The sequence below is a fragment of the Rhineura floridana genome, chromosome 1 (genome assembly GCF_030035675.1).
Source record: "Rhineura floridana isolate rRhiFlo1 chromosome 1, rRhiFlo1.hap2, whole genome shotgun sequence".
Taxonomy (NCBI): Eukaryota; Metazoa; Chordata; class Lepidosauria; order Squamata; family Rhineuridae; genus Rhineura; species Rhineura floridana.
Window position 1 is genome coordinate 220,635,655 of NC_084480.1, and position 20,173 is coordinate 220,655,827.

The 20,173-nt window shown below is 40.3% G+C and overlaps 1 protein-coding gene across 1 annotated transcript in view; it reads left to right on the forward strand.

The window, feature by feature from the left end:
• Positions 1-16,903, forward strand: part of CARMIL1 (capping protein regulator and myosin 1 linker 1) — a 221,984-nt gene extending 205,081 nt beyond the window's left edge. Inside the window, exons 34-38 of the mRNA XM_061593631.1 lie at positions 296-767; positions 2,195-2,267; positions 8,325-8,558; positions 11,065-11,205; positions 15,876-16,903. Coding sequence (XP_061449615.1) covers positions 296-767; positions 2,195-2,267; positions 8,325-8,558; positions 11,065-11,205; positions 15,876-16,012 — 1,057 coding nt within the window. The 3' untranslated portion in view covers positions 16,013-16,903. The remainder of the gene's footprint in view (positions 1-295; positions 768-2,194; positions 2,268-8,324; positions 8,559-11,064; positions 11,206-15,875) is intronic.
• The last annotated feature ends 3,270 nt before the right edge of the window (positions 16,904-20,173 follow it).

Here is a 20,173-nt window from a genome sequence, read left to right on the forward strand (position 1 = left end):
GGCCAAGATAATGAATGAGCCTTATGCTACTGCATCCTCCCTTTACACGAACTGGCAAACTAACTAGGAAGTGTTAACTGTAGTTTCCCATTACATTCAAACAGAACTCTATAATTGTCATTAGTCAAAAACAGAAGCAAAAGCTTCCGGTCTCTTTGTGGCCATATCAGGTGTGGAGAGGAGAGGGGAGGCACAAGAGTCTGAGGTTCACCCATGTAATGTTAAACCATAGCTTAGTATTATGTCCAAGTGAGGCCATTATAGCTTATGTGTATTTGCCTTTTTCATCAATTAGGAGGACCTCAACAAAAGGATCAGACACTCATGACTCTGGTGAAGCAACTGACGAAAAGAAAAAAAGAGATTCTCGAAAAAGCGGCTTTCTCAATTTAATCAAATCTAGATCAAAATCTGAACGTCCTCAGACTGTTCTGGTGACAGAGGACCCTTCATCACCCAAAGGTGTTGTTAAAGGCCCCACAGTGGATGCTACAAAGAAGGATGCTAAATCAGCTGGCCTCACAGTGGATGCTATGAAGAAGGAGGTTAAATCAGTTGAACAGAATGGTAACACTGAAAAAACGGAGGAATTAAAAACACCAGACTCAATAGAAGAGGGACCGTTGGAGGATGCTTCTAAACTTGAGAAGAATGACAGCAAAGGCAGTCCTCAAGGAGGACGTAGGTATGGAGTGCAAGTGATGGGTAGTGGACTTTTAGCAGAAATGAAAGCTAAACAGGAGCGTAGAGCTGCATCAGCACAAAAGGTGAGAGATACTGTCATTTTAATGGTTCACAGCAATTCCTAGCAGTTAATGTGATTTCTTGCAGTGGATTATTTGAACAATAAAATTACATAAAATAATATGGCTAATATGGCTACTCATTGTGAGGCATTGGATACTGACTAAGGTGGTTTATTTTTAGAACCTATTGTTTCGATATTTTTAAATTCATTGTGATAAATTAACATTGTATAGGTGTTAAGATAACAGATGGCTGTTTAAATTCAAATATACCTAATGTAGAAACAAAACCATAAGGAATTTACTACTTGATGCATGACCTAGTCCTATTACAATTACTCATGATGAACAGATGCATGCTAGATGAAAATATGGCAAACGTTGTGGTGTTTTTTGCTTTGAATATGATCTGTGAATTGGCATGAACAGTGCAAGATAAGTGAATCGAAATTAGTCTTCTCTCCAAGCCAATATTTAGTGGTGGCTTTGCTCCACCTATTGTTTGAAGAAACCAGTATTAACTCTAGAAACAAATAAAATACAAATAAGGCCAGATGACATGGGTTAGTTAGCACATCAGAGGGTTTAAAACTGAGAATTCTCTAGCAAGAGGAACGCAGACTAATGGTTATGATATCAGGTGATGCAATTGTCTGTGGTTGCCAGGAAGTCCAGTTAGATATAGAATAGGTAAAGGAATATTTTGGGTTGGATCCAGTTGCACTTAGGTCCCACTGAAATAAATTGGGCAAGTTAGTCATGACTTAATTTAAATTAGTTCCCATTGACATCAATGGGAACTAAATTTAACCAACTTAGTCTGGATCCAACCTGTCGTTTATACAGCTGTAGGTAAGGCAGCAAATTTTGAGTTGTTGCAATTAAGTTGTTGAAGTTATAAGTAGGACCATATTCACAGATGATTTAAATGGCCTTCTTCCATTAACTATTTTATATTGCATTTTTTTAAAACTCGGGCATAGCAGTGTATTCTTTGCATGTATATTTTTGCTTCAAAAAATGAAGCAAATTTCTATTACTTCTGTTACACTTCTAATACGTTTTCTGCAGTTAGTCCTTGGTAGCAATCTGGTTGCCATGTGCTATACCAGCTGGAGTTTCCAGATACTCTTCAAAGACAACCCTACATATCAGTGGCTCAGAAAATGTTTAAAACTTTATTTTAATTTTTTTAATTATATTGTTTTAAATATGTTTTTGCTGCCCTGGGCTCCTTTGGGAGGAAGGGTGGGAAACAAATTTGATAATAATAAATTTAATAATAACAAATGCATTACAGAAATCTCATGAGCCTTGGAACATGATGATCTATAAACCCTAGTTCAATGAAAGTTGTGGTCTGTATTTTTTAAAGGAATATCTGAAACATTATATAGTTGATAATTTTCAAGGGTTCCTTATCACCCTGTTATATTTTTGTTTTAAAGAAACTAGGAAATGATGCAAGAGACTTGACAGATCTCTCAGTGAATTCCGAACGACTGGATGGAGGTGGTACAGGTGTGTTGCTACAAAGCTGGTAAAATTAAGAGTTGTGTAAGGCTGGTAAAATGAAAACTCATTAAGTTGAAATTAGCGCCTGCAAACTTGCTATTGGTGATCTTAATACAAATGAGGTAATGGGGTGGTATTTAATGCTAGTCCTATTCAGAGTAGACCCACTGAAGTAAATAGACATGACTAATTTAGGTTCATTAATATAAATGGGACTACTCAGAGTAGGTCTTAGTTGACTACAATCCAATATACTTGTTATTAATGTATTTGATTTGGTAGTGTGATTAGTCATGCAAACTGAGCCTTATCTTCACAGTGCAATAGGAATAATTTGTTTCCATTTCTCTCATATCCATATTTTGTCATGCAAGCTACCCCTGCTGAAACTCTTTTTCACAACTGTTCCTTTATGCAGCTACCCTCAGTTGATCTACTTTGTATATTCCCTGATTCCCTCCATAGGGCAGAATTCTGGTCTGCCTTACATGTAGCTGGTGTCAATTGCTTAGCAGCTTAGCAGTTCCTTCATTTTCATTCACTACACTGTGGGGAAGGGAAGCTATCCTGGAAAGTTCCCAATAGGAAATAATTAACTAGTCACATAATCTATGCCAAGTCTAGAAATCAAGCTCCAGGCAACAGTGATGTGAACACAGAAGAAAATGGTTCTAAGTGTGTGCTGTGGATTTGTCCTTAACCCTTTAAATAATTGATTTATGAATGCAGATGAAGAGGTGAGAAACACTCTGCAGTTTTTAAACAATTTTAGAGTGGAAGACACCTGCTGAGAAGTAGAATGGAACTGATCATTGACATAAATAATGTTCTTTGTCCATGGATGAACAAGGCATTTTTCTATGATTCTGTGTATATAGCTTCTTTAAGGGTTGTGTTAAGAACTTCAAGGATGTAAAATGGCTGCCTGACTCCAACCAACCAGAATATCATCTGCCACTGCTATTTTGGCTTCTGATCTTCTCCAGCTTCTGAAGCATCCTAACTATGTATATTTTCTTTTTGTTGACAGTAAACAGCCCCGTATGCCTCTGTGCTCTGTGTAAAGCACAGTTGGGCAACCTGTGGCCCTTGACTTAATTTTGTGTGTGTGGCAATATGGGAAAATTGGGGGAGGGGTTAGCAGAAAGAGAAAAGGGGGGTGGCCCCATTTTTCTTTGGCTCTGGCTCTGGCTCTGCCAACTGCCAGTTTGAGGGTTATGACAGATTGCCCTCAGGCAGGAAAGAAAAAGTTGCCCACCCCTATTGTAAAGGTTTTCTCCTTTGCCACTCCTTCCCTCAGCTTAGCATCCATCTTCTAGTCGGGCCTCTGCCGTCTTCATTCATTCTTCGCTACAGTCCCTGCTTCTCATCCCACTGTGTACATTGAACCCTGCTTCTGAGAATTCTTCTCCCTCTGTATCCCCACCCTTAGTCTTCCAGCTTTTCTAGCATTGCTGTCTCTATTCATCTGCCAGTCTTCAGCGACCATCAAGACTAACCTTTCATTTTGCTCACATAACTGCACTCCTGTCTTATTTCTACCTCATCAGATAGTTCTCCTGGCTTCAAGACAAATCTTTTCCCCCTAGTAGGAGATGGTGAGTTGTATAGTACAATATAATAACTTGGGAGTATAGGGGAAATAGGTGCTTAAGGTAAATTGAAATGCATAATAGGCAAACAAAAAGGCAGATTTGTTTCTATAATGAAAAATATTTGTAAGGGCTGTTTCATGCATGACCATTTGGTTCATGGAAACTACTTAACAAGGAGCAAATGGTGCATAAACAACACATGTGGCCATTTGCACAAACATTTACTTTGCTGCCTGTACATAGTGTGTGCATATGCTAGGAAGTTTTTTTGCTTTGTCCACACAAACCCTGTCTATGAAAACAAGCATATCTGATGGATGAAGATAGAGGGTTTTGAAAGCAACAGAACATAGGTTAGAAAGGAAGACGTTACCAGTGGGACAAGGTGGATTATATTGCAACAATTCCGAGACAGAGAACATTTTGTTCTCATAGATGATGTAAGTATACCAAAATTTCTCAAACACATCCCAAAATATGAATAAAGGTTGGGAGAACACTTTGTTCACATAAACTGAACACTTCTGGCACAGGGTACATGCATGCACACACGTATCAGTCAAGGTACAAAAACTTCTATATAAACTAGAAGGGTATCTTGGAAAATGGCCGACATTCTGGATCAGTTAGCTTTGAATTTAGAATTCCTTCAATCAGCAGTGCTGCAATAAATAAAATATCAGCTAGCTGGGCCAAGTTACGAGTTTTGGGTATAATGTTCTGCATTAACTGAATGGCCAAGTGGCTCATATAGGGTAGGATTGCGTTGAATTATAAAATGTGAAAGTAGAAACGCTGCTTTCTTCACAAATCTCAAACTAGAGTGAGTGTTTGCATACATGCATGCACACATAATTCATACTTACATATCTTATATATTCTCTCGAGCCTAGCATGTATAAGCTGAGAATAAAAAAAACCTAGAACATCATCCAGCCTTATTTTATTTATTTATTTGCTTACTTACTTACTTATTATTTATTTATTTATTTCCCTCCCACCCTTCCAGTAGGAGCCCAGGACGGCAAACAAAAGCACTAAAAACACTTTAAAACATCATAAAAACAGACTTTAAAATATATTAAAACAAAACATCTTTAAAAACATCTTTTGAAAAAAGGTTTAAAAACATGTTTAAAAAGCAATTCCAACACAGACACAGACTGAGATAAGGGCTCAACTTAAAAGGCTTGTTGAAAGAGGAAGGTCTTCAGTAGGTGCCGAAAAAGTAACAGAGATGGCGCCTGTTTAATATTTAAGGGGAGGGAATTCCACAGGGTAGGTGCCACCACACTAAAGGTCTGTTTCCTGTGTTGTGCAGAACGGATCTCCTGATAAGATGGTATATAAAGGGTAAGATGGGCTATCAGGTATCCTGGTCCCAAGCTGTATAGGGCTTTGTACACCAAAACTAGAACCCTGAACTTGGCCCGGTAGCTAATGGGCAGCCCGTGCAATTCTTTCAGCAGTGGGATGACATGTTGGCGATACCCTGCCCCAGTGAGCAGTCTTGCTGCTGCATTTTGCACCAGCTGCAGCTTCCACACCAACCCAAGGGCAGTCCCACATAGACTGCATTACAGTAATCCAGCCTGGAGGTTACCAGTCCATGGACAACAGTGGTCAGGCTATCCCAGTCCAGAAACGTCTGCAGCTGTCTTACTAGTCAAAGCTGTTAAAAGGCACTCCTAGCTGCTGAGGTTACCTGGGCTCCTAGTGACAAAGATGCATCCAGGAGCACCCCCAGACTACCGACCTGCTCTTTCAGAGGGAGTACGACCCCATCCAAAGCAGACAACTGACCAATTATCTGAACTGGGGAATAACCAACCCACAGTGTCTCTGTCTTGCTAGGATTCAGACTCAGTTTATTGGCCCTCATCCAGCCCACCACTGAGTCCAGGCAGTGGTCCAGGGCTTGCAAGGCCTTTCCCGATTCAGATGTTATAGAGAAATAGAGCTGGGTATAGTCAGCATACTGCTGACACCTTGCCCCAAATCTCCTGATGACCACTCCCAAGAGGTTCATATAGATGTTAAACAGCATGGGGGACAAGATGGTACCCTGCGGCACCTCACAGCACAACTGCCAGGGGGCCAAAAAACAATCACCCAATGCTATTCCCTGAAAAGGAACTTGGATATAGGATTGGAACCACTATAAAACAGTGCCTCCAATGCCCATCTCACCAGGTCGGCCCAGGGGATATCATGGTCAATGGTATCAAAAGCCGCTGAGAGATCAAGTAAGAGTAACAGGGTCGCACTCCCCTGTCCTCCTGATAAAGGTCATCCATCAGGGCAACCAAGGCCGATTCAGTCCCGTAACCAGGCCTGAACCCAAACTGGAATGGGTCAAGATAATCTGTTTCATCAAAGAATACTGGCAATTGCTGCACCACAACCCTCTCAATCACCTTCCCTAAGAGGGGGTATTTGCAATTGGTCAGTAATTGTCACAAACTAATGGGTCCAGGGTGGGCTTTTTCAGGAGTGGTCGGATCACCGCCTCTTTTCATCTACTCTCATGTTTCCACCCTCCAAGCCTCCCATGGAGGGGCACACAAAGAAAGGCCTCTGATGACATATGGAGGGTCCAGGTTGGTTCATATGGGAAGAGGTGGCTCTTGGAATACTGAGGTCCTGAACCGCATACGGCTTTATAGATCAAAACCAATGCTTTGAACTGAGCCCAGAAACTAATTGGTAGCCAATGCAGCCATGTCAGAATTGGTGCTATATTTGCAGACCAACTTACCCCAGTCAACAATCTGGCTGCCAAATTCGTCACTAGTTGCAGTTTCCAGACCATCTTCAAAGGCAGCCCCATGTATAAAGCATTACAGTAGTCTAACATAGAGGTCACCAGAGCATAGACAACAGAAGTTAGGCTATCCCTATCCAGATTGGGTGCAGCTGGGTCACCAGTCGAAGCTGATGGAAGACACTCTGCGCCACCAAGGCCACTTGAGCCTCAAGTGACAGTAATGGATCCAGGAGGACCTCCAAGCTATGTACCTGCTCTTTCAGAGGGAGTGTAACCCCATCAGAGTGGGCCAGAACCCATTCTTCCAGTCTAGAGGCCCCTCAGTCTTGCCTGGATTAAGCTTCAGTGTATTAGCTCTCATCCAGTTCATTACTGAAGCAAGACGCTAATTTAGCGCATCCACTGCCACACCTGCAGATGTAAAAGAGAAGTAGAGCTATGTGTCATCAGCATATTGCTGACAACATTCTCCAAAACTCTGGATGACTCAGCAGTTTCATGTAGATCTTAAATGGCATGGGGGATAGAATTGAACCTGTTGGACCACACCTTAAAGGTTCCACTGGGCTGAATAGCATTCCCCAAGCACCACCCTCTGAAAACAAGCATCTAAGTAGTACTGGAACTACTGCAGAGAAATGCTGCCAACCCCCAACTTGGACAGACACTCCAGAATACCATGGTTGATGGTATCAAAAGCTGCTGAGAGATCAAGGAGAATTAACAAGGACACATTCCCCCTGTCTCTTTTCTGAAATAGGTCATTGTATGTGGTGACCAAGGTAGTTTCTGTACCAAAACCAGGTCTGGATCCAGAAAATCCAAATGTATCCACTACATAACAATCCTGCTGTTGTTTATGTGATCACTCTTCCTAGGGTGAATGATGGGTGAGTCAAAATCCCCTGACTTTGCCAAGGAATGTTGGCTTTTTCTCTGGTGGTCTGTCTGGACATGAACCTTCAAGTCAGGCCAGCTCTCCAGCCATTTTCACTGAAGGCACAGACTTGCCTTGACACAAGGCCAATTGGGGTATGTTGGGGCTCGTTAAGTCTCAACCCAGTTTTTCTCTGCCTCACAAAGCTTTGTGTTGGAACACACGGAAGCTATCAGACAGTGAAGAATAAGAGGTGGGAAGATAATTTCTGGCAGTAATAGAGTAAGTGTTCTGCACTTACACACACCCTTCTTCATATCAAGCTGACTTGTGGCTTGTGAGGACTGCTCAGACATTCCTCTGGGGAAATGGACAATATCAGATTATCCTACTCATTCCATGTGTTAAAAGCATCAACCTGTGCCCCTTTTGAGAAGCCACCCATGTATCCTTTGCCCTGCTGGAAGAGCTAGTGACCAGGAGAATCGAAACAGTTTCCAAAGCCAGGATTGTGAAATGTAGGCCTGATTGGCCAAACCACTCCAAGAAGCATGGGGCACATTCTCCCTCTAAAACTCCCTGGAATGCCTCAATGGCACAGAACCTACTGGATGCCTAGTTGCTTGTCAGTTGTATCAGTGGCTTTATTCTCATTGGTCAGAAGAAGGAAAAGTCGCAGCTTTTCTTTCTATTGAGTAGCTGGCAGCCCACACACACCTCTTTGTCTCTGTCTGTTTTTCTTTGCAGCTATGGAGACTAGGAACTTTTAATATTAAAACTGCAGCACTCTCAGTCTCAATGTTTGATGGGTCATTTTGTTTCAGTAACTAAGCTCCACCAGTCCTCTCCAGAGAGCCGGTCTGTCCTGAGTAAAAGTGACTGCATCACAGCCTCATCAGAAAAAAATACAAAAGCTGAACCAAAGACAGAAATTGGAGCAAGGACACGAAGTTCTTCCAGCACACCTACTAGTCCAAAGCCTCCACTTCAGGCAGCAAAGCCCAGCCTAGCAGGACGGCCAACTGTTCCTCAAAAGCCACGGTCTGCCTCTCGTACTGGTGAGAAACCTTTTTAAGCTACACTATTATTTACACAATAGCTTATGTGTGAAAAGTTAATAGTTAAATCCTGAACAGAAAATTTAAAAGTAACAGATTATTTTTTGTTCAGTGTCATTTTTAGTTGTTCTTCTCTGCTAATTCTAACTAATCTTTTAAATGCTAGAAATGGGATTGTAATTGTAAGTTTTGAGAGAGAATGAGATTCCCCTGTATTAATTTAGTAGCCTTTTCATTATAGTACTGTCCAAAGGTCTTCAAGATTATTACATTTTGTTTCCCCTAATTTCTGAATATTAAAATACAGATTTTTAAAACTTTTTAAATATGTCATTGGAATTAATGCAAATGATTTCTTAGGACCCTTGGTTTGCTTTATTGTGCTCTCTACAAAATTTCAAAATCTCTTCAAAATAGCCTTCAGAGCTTTCATTTCTTCCAACATTCTCACTTGAGCTTTAATGCTGATCTCCTTCCATCATACTTTCAAAAACTAAATCTCCTGACTTTTTCTGATTTAGTCGTCCATTAATTGTGGCTCCTCATTCATTGCTGTCAATTAAAGTCAAGGCTGATTCCATGGGGGTGGGGACTGGCAACATAATCTACACTCTCTGCTGCTGTGCTGTAAATGTCCAATATACCTACCTCCTTCCTCCTTGTTCCAGTGGTCCATTTCTCCCTGCAGGTGAGTGAAGTGAAAGCAACCAATGTTGCTTGCTTATCCACTTTGGTAAGTGAGCACTGGCAACTATTTCTTACAATCACCACTTCTGCAGGGATAGCGGCTGGTAACCATTGGCATCTTCCCTATGCTTCTGGGTATTGCTTCGACAGCAGCCTTGCCCAACCAGTGTGCCTCCAGATGTTGTTGGACCACAACTGTCATTAGCCTCAGCCAGCATTGCCAATGGTCAGGAAAGATGGGAATTGTAGTCCAGCAACATCTGGAGGGACACTGGTTGGGAAAGGCTGTTCTACAGTACCAGCATGGGGGAGGGGAGATTGTCCCCAATTTAAAGTAAGTGGTCCAAGAGATGAATTGGGCTTACTAGATCAAAGCAAAGCAACAAAGTTCAGCTCCCCTGTACGTTTCTTCATGTTGGGTAGCTAAGATACCTTTACTAAATCTGAATCATGGATAGTTCACATGTAAAGTCTGTCTCCAAAACCTTATAAGATTTAAATCTATTTTAAGCCATCTGTATGTTCTGGGTTAGTAAAGTTAACTCATTGTTAATTATGCCCCTGCCAGGTAAGGAAGACAGGAAATGTGTAGAACAAAATCATAAACAGCTTTGTACCTGAGGTTATTACATGGTCACCTATGGTGAGTGAGAAACAGATCCCTCCAGACAACCAGCCACAGCCCCTGGGAGATACATAAACCCTAGCTGGAGAAATAACAACATAGCTGTGAGACAGAGTGCACTCAGGCAGAGCAGCTGCCGTCTGTTTTGCTGTGGAAACAGAAGAATACATTGTGTCTCCTGCCTGTACAATCTGTCTGTCACAGCTCCCCACAGCCCAATGAGAGGCCATACTGGGTTATGATAGGCAAAGGGTGCAGATGAGCAGAGCAATGGATGGGTATCCATGTCAACAGTATTCATTTTCAAAGCTGATCAAATGTCTTTGCATTTTTGTATTTTTAATGTATATAATCTATCTGAATGCAAAATGTATCTCTGAGACATCAACAGAAATGCCCAATTTTTACTATGGTTGTTTTCCAAGTAATAGTGGGAAAAGAGCCAGGATGGGAAGCAGCATGCTGTTGCCATGAATTCATGTGGCCATTAACATTGGTTCATTATATCATATCAGGCCATTGCTCATTGCAGCAATTTTATTTGTTGGTTGTTTCAAAAAAAAAATCTATACCACCAACGTTAAGAGCATAAACTCTTAAAATTGCATTCATGAAATAACTACAAAACACATCACAAATCAGTAGATCAGATTAATACATAGCTGGATCACCCCTCCATGCAAGCCTTGCTTCCCTACTGCTCCTACTGTATTAAGCAGAAGTAGTAGTGATTGTAGAAATGAATACATGTGCACACTCTGTTATCTCTCTGGGTTTTTTCAGGGAGAAATAGGATTGATAGTCCATTTTCATGTAAAGAATAGACCCACGCTTACTTAATATGCAAATGTCAAACATGTGGACAGCTGTCTGTCCATGTAGTTAGGCTGTTAATCATCACATACTGTCAGTATGAGTAACTGTTACTCATGAAGAACTGACCTGGTTATAAAACTAAATTATTGGATGTTTTAATATTAAATTAAATGTTAAATTTGGCACAAATTTGAGTAATACCATTTTCACATTGTATTTTTTAAATGTAATTGTATCATTAACAATACATAACCATCCTCTGTGTGCTACTGTTTATTTTTAAGTATTACATCGGATGGATGGGTTCTGTAGATGAATTTCCTGGAAGCTGTACAGTTGGTGACTGAATTTGTCTGTGTGCATGTGGTGTTTCCACAGAAGATATTCCTGAGTCTCCATCTGGTCCAGGTTCCCCAAAAATTGCTCTCCTTCCCCCTGTTTTGAAGAGAGTTCCTTCTGATAAAGAAAAAGATGGTCAAAGCAGCCCTCAGCCAGCTATCAGATCTTTTTCACATGAAGGTAAGAATGTTGCATCTCTGGTTCTTTTACTAGTGCAAATGATGATTTCTTCAGCTATTGAAAGTCTGTTTGCAATCTTCATAGTTGTGAATTTGACCTAAATGTCAGTCATAAAAATGTATTAAGTTACCTGTATTATGTCGTTCTAACTGTATATAAGCACATGACTTCCTATCTCCTTCTACAGGGGTTATTTCCATTTCTAGCTCATGGTACTAGTTACCTCTTCCATTATCTGTTGTGTTCTCTGCAGCCCCCATCATTTCCTTCTCACTTCCAGACCAAGCCAGACAGGAGGTTGATGTTAAATGTATATTTGCATTTAATGTGCAGAGTTTTTATAACAGTTCAAATAGCATTGGGTGGTATTGAACACACTTGTTCCATTAGTGCAAGTATTTACAGTTGTGCAACTTCCCCCCTCCTTCATGCACACCCCATGTCCATGCCAAGTCTGCTCTGAAGGGTTGGGGGAACCCCAGAGCAGATGTTGTTGGACCACAACTCCCATCAGCCTCAGCCAGCATTGCCAATGGCTGAGGCTGATGGGAGTTGTGGTCCAACAACATCTGGAGGCACACCGGTTGGGAAAGGCTGCTTTATTGGATACAAGGGGCGAGAATTACTAGGAATGCAGGAGGAATGGAGACAGAATTTAGCCCTGCTGCAGTCCTCAGGAAAATCCCTCTTCTGCAGCTGGTATTTACTTTGGCATCCAGGGATGATTTCCTTCCAGTGCAAATACCAGCTTTAGGAGAGGGATTTTCCTTAATTTCAATTTAGGAGGGCAATGTTAAATTGCCCCTCTTCACCTGCTGTGATTCCAATAAATGTTACTCCCCCCACTCACTGATGCAATATTTGCATTTTCTAAACTTTTTATTTATTTACTTATTTTAAAGAGGTTACCTCCATATGCCTTTGGGGGAATTAAAGAGCCAGGAAATGTTTGAAACTCTGCAATGGATAAAACAGTCCATCCCATTCTAGGCACTCCCAGAGTTAGTGAAAAAATTGTTTGGGTTCAGGCAATGGTATGTAGGCCTTGCCCCATGCAGTGTGGTCCTACAGACATCTCCAACTATAGTATTTATCCAATTAATTTCTTATATAGCAGCAGATCTCTGGAAGAAGAATAGCTGTATAAGAAACTTGTTTCTGCAGGAGAAGTTGCTTCAGTAAAAAATATTGGTCTTGTTTGCATGTCAAGCTAAGCTAAAGCATGGTTAGCATGAACACAGGGAGATGATTGCAATCACTTCACACTCCCCAGTTGTTTTTCTGCTGCACCACACTGAGCTAACCTGTGGCTTGGCTTGGCTCCCTCCAGAGTAACTACGAGGGTAGCTAAGCTTTGTTTGTGGTTTACAGCTTGTGGTTAGTCTGAAGAGAGCTAAACCATGAGATCACATTCACATGAGCCCTGGGTGGGTGGTCTCCAGCCTGTGGACCTAATTAGGCCTAGCAGGGGCCCTGATTTGGCCTGTGAGGTCATTTTCCCCAAACCATGTCCTTTTGCCCCATTGCTGATGTTATATGTGATGTCAGGGTATGAGGTATGACTGATATCACTTTGAAGTGCATTTTTCAAACAGTTTGTATTGAAACCAATTGCAAACAGATGTCAAAGTCGAGTCCCTTTCGAGTTGTCACCTGACACCATAATGATACCAGGTGATTGACAGGTGGGCAGCCCCACCCACCTGTCAAAGGTGGCTCGAGGGGGTGAGGGAAGGAAGCATCTGGCCTGATGGCCAGATCCAATTCCTGTCCCCTGCACTAAAACAAGCAATGGCTTAGCACAATGCAGCAGCAAAATGACTGTAGAGGAACAAAGTGGCTACAATTTTCTCACTGGGAACCCACATGCATGCACTAAACCATGGTTTGGCTTAGTATGATGTGCTCAATTCTCTATACCAAACTCCAAATGTAAACAACTCTCAGTGTTACTATTCAGCAATTTAATCATACCTAGTTATTAAGCACATGTTTGAAGAGCTGTACTTAGAAAATTACACACAGTATTTACAAGTTAAGCTTGAACTTCATTAGTGTCAGTTTTAATACATCACAGAACTGATAGGCATTTTTTTAGTGTTTTACGCTCAGATTTATAAGGAGCAGCACAATAATTCTGGTAACATTCCTCTGTATAAAGCATACTGAATTAGTATTATTTAGTATTTAATTTAAAATATGTATTTGTAAAAACTTATTAAGCTCTTTGGTTCTTAAACTCAGAGGCTGTAATCCTTTTACCTAGAAGTAAGCCCTATTGAGCATAGTGGGATTTACTTTTGTATATCACTTAAATCCAAATTATGGTATGTTGTGTTTTTATATTATTAAATCAATTTGAAAAGAATTTCATTTTTATACACTTTTTGACATATCTTCCAGGGTGTCCAAACCCCTTTGCTGGCTCAGGTGGTGGTGGTTTGGATTAGACAGAGGTGGTCTTCCTCCCAGCCCTGCCAGCCTCCATTGGCCTCCCACCAACTGCCACTTACATAGTGATGCGAGTGTCACTCCACTAGTGCAGATCTCCCCCTTCTGCCTGCCAAACGGACAGGTGAAAGTGATGCTGGCAGGATCCCTGAAACGGGGCTTTCTGGTGGCAGGAAGGGAGCAGAGCTGAGCCAGAAACACTTTTCATCACATGACAGCATCAGACCCAATTTGGGCCAGATTGCTAAGGCAGTTCCAAGCTAGCACAGCAGTCTGCCTGCCCCCCACCTTCTGCTGCAGCTGCTGTGCACAGGAGGGCTGCAGAGGCAGCAATTCACTCCATAAAGCCCCGCCAGCCTGGAAGGGAAGGAGGGGCCCCTCTGGAGGAGCCCTCTTATTTGTATCTTTCCGTTGTCTTCTTGGTTCATATTGTCATGTTCTGCCTCAGATGCTATCTGCAAGGTGAACTCCTTTGACTTGGAGGCAGCATGCTCTCTGTTTGCTACACCTGCACCAGGGCAGTGAGAGGGATAGGCTGCCTGGTGGCAGGAGACTTTCCTGTGTGCCAGTAACTGGAGAAATGCACTACTAGGAGGAGTTGGAGATGTTCCTGGTTTTCCTCTCACCCATTTCCCTCTTTTGTCATTGTAGCCAGGGAAGGTGCTAGGGAGAACTGGGGAGAAAGATGAGGCCACCCTGTCACCCACAAAACTCACTGGGCAGTATGCCCATGGACTGATACTCCCTTAATCTGTGATGGCCCTGCCCCTAAATAAGAAATGCTAGCAAGGAGGCATGGAAGAGAAGTCAAGAAAGCAACACGCACACACACAATCTATTTCACTAGGTAGAGAAAACCACAGCAAGCTCAAGTCAGGCTGATGCCATGCTTCTCAGCTTCAAAACACAACCAGTTTGAGGAATAGAGAGAACCTCTTCCACAGAAAAGTCAATCTTAGTTAGTGCTGCCTCAGAAGATAATTCCAAAGGATAGACAAATACCTTCCTGTCTATCTTGGAGAAGATGCATTTTAGTGAGCAATATCTCTTACAAAAGACCACTGACTTTAGCAAACACAAATTTAATTAATAAAGTGCATTATGTTTAGAATTTGGCACCTACTTACTTTGGCAATTTGATTACGGACTGCCTTGTGCAACATTTAGAGATTTAAAATAGATATGGCGGAACCTCTTAAAGAGCACACCTGTTTTAGTACAAGCCTGAAAGCCACTGCATACATACATATAACCATGCGGAACACATTAAAACCAGACAAAATGAAAAGCTGAGCCAACATCCATCTATGTGTAAAAGCAAGTAGGAAAAAAGCATAAACACACATGCAAATAATTGATCTCATGCAGTCTATCTGATGGGCTGTTCAGTGTTGCTATCTCATTAGAACACCAATCCATAGTCTATAGGAGTCTTTAGTGAGGTACTTTATCAAAGTTTTTTCAAAGTCAAATGAACATAGCCTGTAACCTATATATTATTACTGACTTTCTCAAAGAACTCTGCTGACTTTTATTTGATTAAAAACTGCCAATATCTTTCTAAACTGCTATAGGTATTGCTATGTTCATTTATTATAAAAGTTGTTATTATGTTGGCAATGTAAACAAGTCCTGATGTCTTTTGATTTGGTTTAAATTATATTTCTGCCACTTTCTGTTGGCTTCAAGTTAATGTTTTCCCCTAGAAATGAGATAATTGCTGTGATCCAAACATGGACATGCTGCATGTAGATCCCTTTCAGAGTGAAGAACTAAACAGCCAAAGAGGAGTACAAGCATGATTTCTATTGCTGGATAGGACCCCATGTACAGTGCCTCACATGATTTGGAAGTGCCCATTATCCAAGTAAGATTGGCACCAGCTGCTCCCTCAATAAAAAGTGGTGGTTCCTATCAATGTTGATTTTGCCAGCCATCCGTAATAACTATGAAAACCCCACTACAACATCCTTTCAATCTTCAAGATCAAGATCCTTTCAATCTTGATCACCACCTTTCTATTTTAACCAACTAGTATTCAGAATTTAGGATCTGAGCTTTTGAGTTACACAGAATTCTCAGGATGATAATCAGGAACCATTTGGAACAATACATTAGCTATTTCTGACTTATTCCTTATCTGCAGGGAGTGCCTGAATAGTATTACAGAGGTCTCCACATCACCACTTTCCATCTAAACATTCTATCTTTTGATACAGGTCCAAAGAGAAGCCCAGGACATCAGACATATGAATCCCAGGAGGAGAGACAGAGGTCTTTAAGTAAAGATGGTCAGCAGGGAAGCAAATCCAGTGACTCTGGAGAAGAAGCGGATAAAGATTTTATTTTTGTTTAGTTGGTTTAGTTTGTGTTTGGCAGTGCAAGATTTTTTGTAATAATAAGGGTACGGCTATCCTTTTAAATCAGTTACCCTTCTTTTATAGAGGAGCATTAAAAAGTGTCGATGAATACACTGATACCTGAATTTCATGAATTTGATCCTTTGGAGTTTTTTCTGACCTGTTTGATTTCAGACATTCCCTGTCATGCCTTTGCAAATGCCAGCAACTTTTTCATGTCTTCTACTTGAATTTCGCTGAAGCAGCTACAAAAATAATGCCTTGCGAAGGGAAAACTCAAGCAAATGAACTGGACATTTTCTTACACTAATCCACACTGTACAGCATGAGAGATGTTGTACTGCTGAATGTAAATGTGTCAAACGTGCACGCAACTTACTTTATATTCTTGCTGAATGCAATTGCACATTGTAATTATATCAACAGAGCACACTAGTAAAATAATTTGTATAAATAATATATATTAGATGCTTGGATATGATTTTTACATTCTCCTTTGGGAGATGCTTTTCTTGTTTGTTGTACTATATATAAGAACACAATATCTTGCATTTTGTGTACTGTTCTAAAGCACAACAAAAAAACTCACAGAATTACTAATAACGTGCTATGCTTCCATATCCATAAGTAAATGTTTGTTGTTGATTGGAATGAGGGCAATGGACATGTTATTAATATTGGTATTTTCTAGAGTGCACCCTGGCATCAGTCTTCATCCTCTCTAGCTTCTAACATGTACTTCTGAAAGAAAAGTAGTTTCTTGTCTGTAAAAGCAATTTAGCATTTTTTGCATATTTCATAGGCATCTGCTTATAATACAGGTTGAAGGAATTTTATTCATAATGTATATTTGTACCAATAAAAATGATTTTACAACTGAAATAGAAATTTTTTAAGATATGTTTTCTTGCAGCCTTTGAATATTTATAATTTTTAAATCTATAATTCCACATTCTAGTATATTTTTAAAACCCTAAATAAAGACAATGTTAGCTTTTGAGTTGTTCCAAATCATTTCTGTACATAATGTAACAAGTAACTTAATGTGGACAATATAAGTATTCTGAGTACAGTAAGGCCCCGCTTTTCAGTGCCCTGCTTCGCGGCGCTTCACTAATGCGGCGGTTTTCAATTATATCCATGTTCGGCACTTGTTCCGCTTTCTCAGCATTTTCGCGGCGTGACGCCTGATGCCCTTCTCAGACTCAGCTGCTGAGTGCGTCGTCAGAGCTTGGAAAAGTTACTTTTTTAAACTACAGTTTAAACTTTCAGTTCCATTGAAATAAAATTCCACTTTGTATTCTTCATGGTTACATGCCCTGACATTTTTGGCCAGAAGTCTTGAGAATATTACAAAGCTATCTGTTTTATGTTTTTCTATAATATACCTATTTTCAAGGTGGTTAGGTAGAAATATTTGTAGCAAATTACCTGAAAACAATAGGTATTGGGAACTGCCTAAGTTGCACCCCCATCCTTCACCAACCTGCTTTACTAATTAGCAGATGAGGGCATGGTTTTACTACTACTTCTACTTTACTACCCAATATAGCAATGCTGTTAGGGATTCCTCTCTGTATTCCTTTAGCTCTGTTGCTATAATGGCTCAGGTAAATAAGCAAGCATCAACTCCCCTGTGACACTTTGTCTTTTTAAATCTAACAGCTGTGAGTTGAGCCCCTGCTACTATAACACATCTCCAGGTATTTGCTGCAACCGCAAATATTATGTATCTGAATCAACCTTTAGCATAGCCAAATAATAACGTGCATGTTTGAAATAAAATATTTCTTTAAGAACAGATGTGTTTTTAAAATGAGCAAGATTACTTTGTGTTCATAAGCATATGGTTTCAAAACGGGTCTTTTGTTCTTTCACTTAAGTTACTGGGTATTCTATAACATGTTAAGATCTTGCCTGACCTACCCACCTCAAATATACCTTGTCTAACTCCACCCTTTCTCCATCTAAATCCAAAATAATAAACCAACATTGACCCTACACTCTCTACCACTAAATAAGCAATCCAACACCAACTATCCCTAACTGCCAAAACAGTTACATGCTCAGATATAAATCTTTCACTTAGTCACTCAGCCAATCACCATCCAGCACACTCTAGCATTCTAATTTCCCACTCCCATCACACACCACTTACCTTAAACATTCTACTATAAACCACTTAACCATATATAATATAATATACAAGCATGAAACATTTACATAAAAGCATGGAACATCACATCCTACATGTTAGCACTAATTATTCTTGCAGTTGTCCATTTGATAGATTACAGAGGAGTCTAATATTAGGCAAGTTTATCAAACATCGTAGCATACCATGTCTACTGCTACATCTCTTAGTACAGTTTCTAACCTTCCAAAATGTCTGAACTTCAAGCACCTGTGATTCTGGTGAGGGGCAGTTTTTACTTTTGGAAAGAACCTTCTGATTGACAGAGAAAAGTAAAGTTTGATCCATGCAGTTTCACTGTTGAATCCCAAGAATGGAAACTTGTAGTAAATTCAATTTTTTCTTTCTCCAATGGTTTTCAGGTGGGGCAATCTTTACTTCTGCCTGTCAACCAGGAGAAAGTTCTTCCCAAAAATAAAGACTGCCCCTCCTAAAACCCATGATAATGGAAATTGATCGTAAGTTCAAAATTTCCTTTCTAAACACTTTCCCTCAGTAGTGAAGTGTACCTTGATAATTTCTTCTAATGTAAATTGAGCTGGAGTTTCACAAATTATCCCACCTGTCTTTTCAAAAGTTTATTCTAACTAGCCCTCTTTTGCTGATACAACTTTTGCTCCTCTTTTAAAAGAAAGCAATCCCTGTGGAATAGTGTAAATAAGGTCAATGCACATTTGAACAGCAGTCCATGCCTTAATGCTATTTAAAACCTCGCACTTCAATAATTTGAAGTTGCATCCCTAAAAAACTGCAGTATGCAGTTGCAAAATGCATGGATTCTATTTTGTATGTTTTCAAGTAACACATCTGCTGAGATATTTCCCCTTCTGCCTTGATCTTGCAGGCATCTTCAGAGCAGTCCACTGTAGCTTTATAGTATCTGACAGCCTTGATGAACTTGGTGTTACTGATAAAGGCATATGCTTTTAGTAAAGATGACAGAGACAGCAAGGAGGTACTTGAGAGATGCTGTTAAAAAATTAGGACCAGAACTGATAGGGAGTAATTGGGTAGACTGCAAGGCATAATGCCATGATGGTAGGGCAGTTGTATTGGAAGTGTGTCCCTGGGACCTCCAGAAAAAGGGGCTGAATAACACATTAGATGTTTGGCTACCCCAAAATTTATTCTATTTTTTAAAAATGAATGTGAACATCACTTTTTTAATATAAATATATTCAGGACAGCTTTTTATCATTTAAAAAGAGAACAAATAAAGCATACAGTTCTATTATAAAGCTTTCTGTATTTTTCTTCCAATGAATCAACGTATTTTATTTATATTTATTATTTGATTTATATCCCGCCCTTCCTCCCAATTGTCACATCTATCTTTAGCTCTCACTAATGGATCAAGCACCAATGTGTATTTGTTCATTAGCTGATTTTGGTTAACCCAAAATGTGCCCTTACCTCTACCCAAACATCAAACCTAGCAGAGGATAAATTGAGAAAACTTGGTCATATTAGGTATGCCCTGGATTTGGAGAGGAGGGTTATGTGGGCTGGGTTGCCCTGGCCTTAACTGGGTTAGTAAAGAGCAAATGTCATGTTACAAGCAAATGCACATAACGAACCCCCAATAGTTTTTAAAACAAAACAAAAAGTCCCAAGGTCTGCAGTTTTGAGAGGAGGAACAATGGGTGATGTTTAATCTTTTCCTGCTTGGTACTGCCTCTTTCTGTTGTTTTCTCTCTGCAATTTCCCTTTGTAAATGCACATCTGGAATCCAATAAGGGAGAAACAGTTTTGTGGAAGGACTTTGAAAAGAAAAATAAGCTGATAGGCATAGCATTAAGCATCAGATTTTCCTCCACTCAAAACCAAAGCCTCTCAAGGTTGCTTGTAATTAAAAAAAACCTCTGTCTAGACATTTGCATGTATTGTGGTTTGTCCCCAAGACAGCCTTTTCCTGAGCTTTAGAGAACCAACGTCTGGGTTGTCCAGTAGTCCTTTGAGCCAT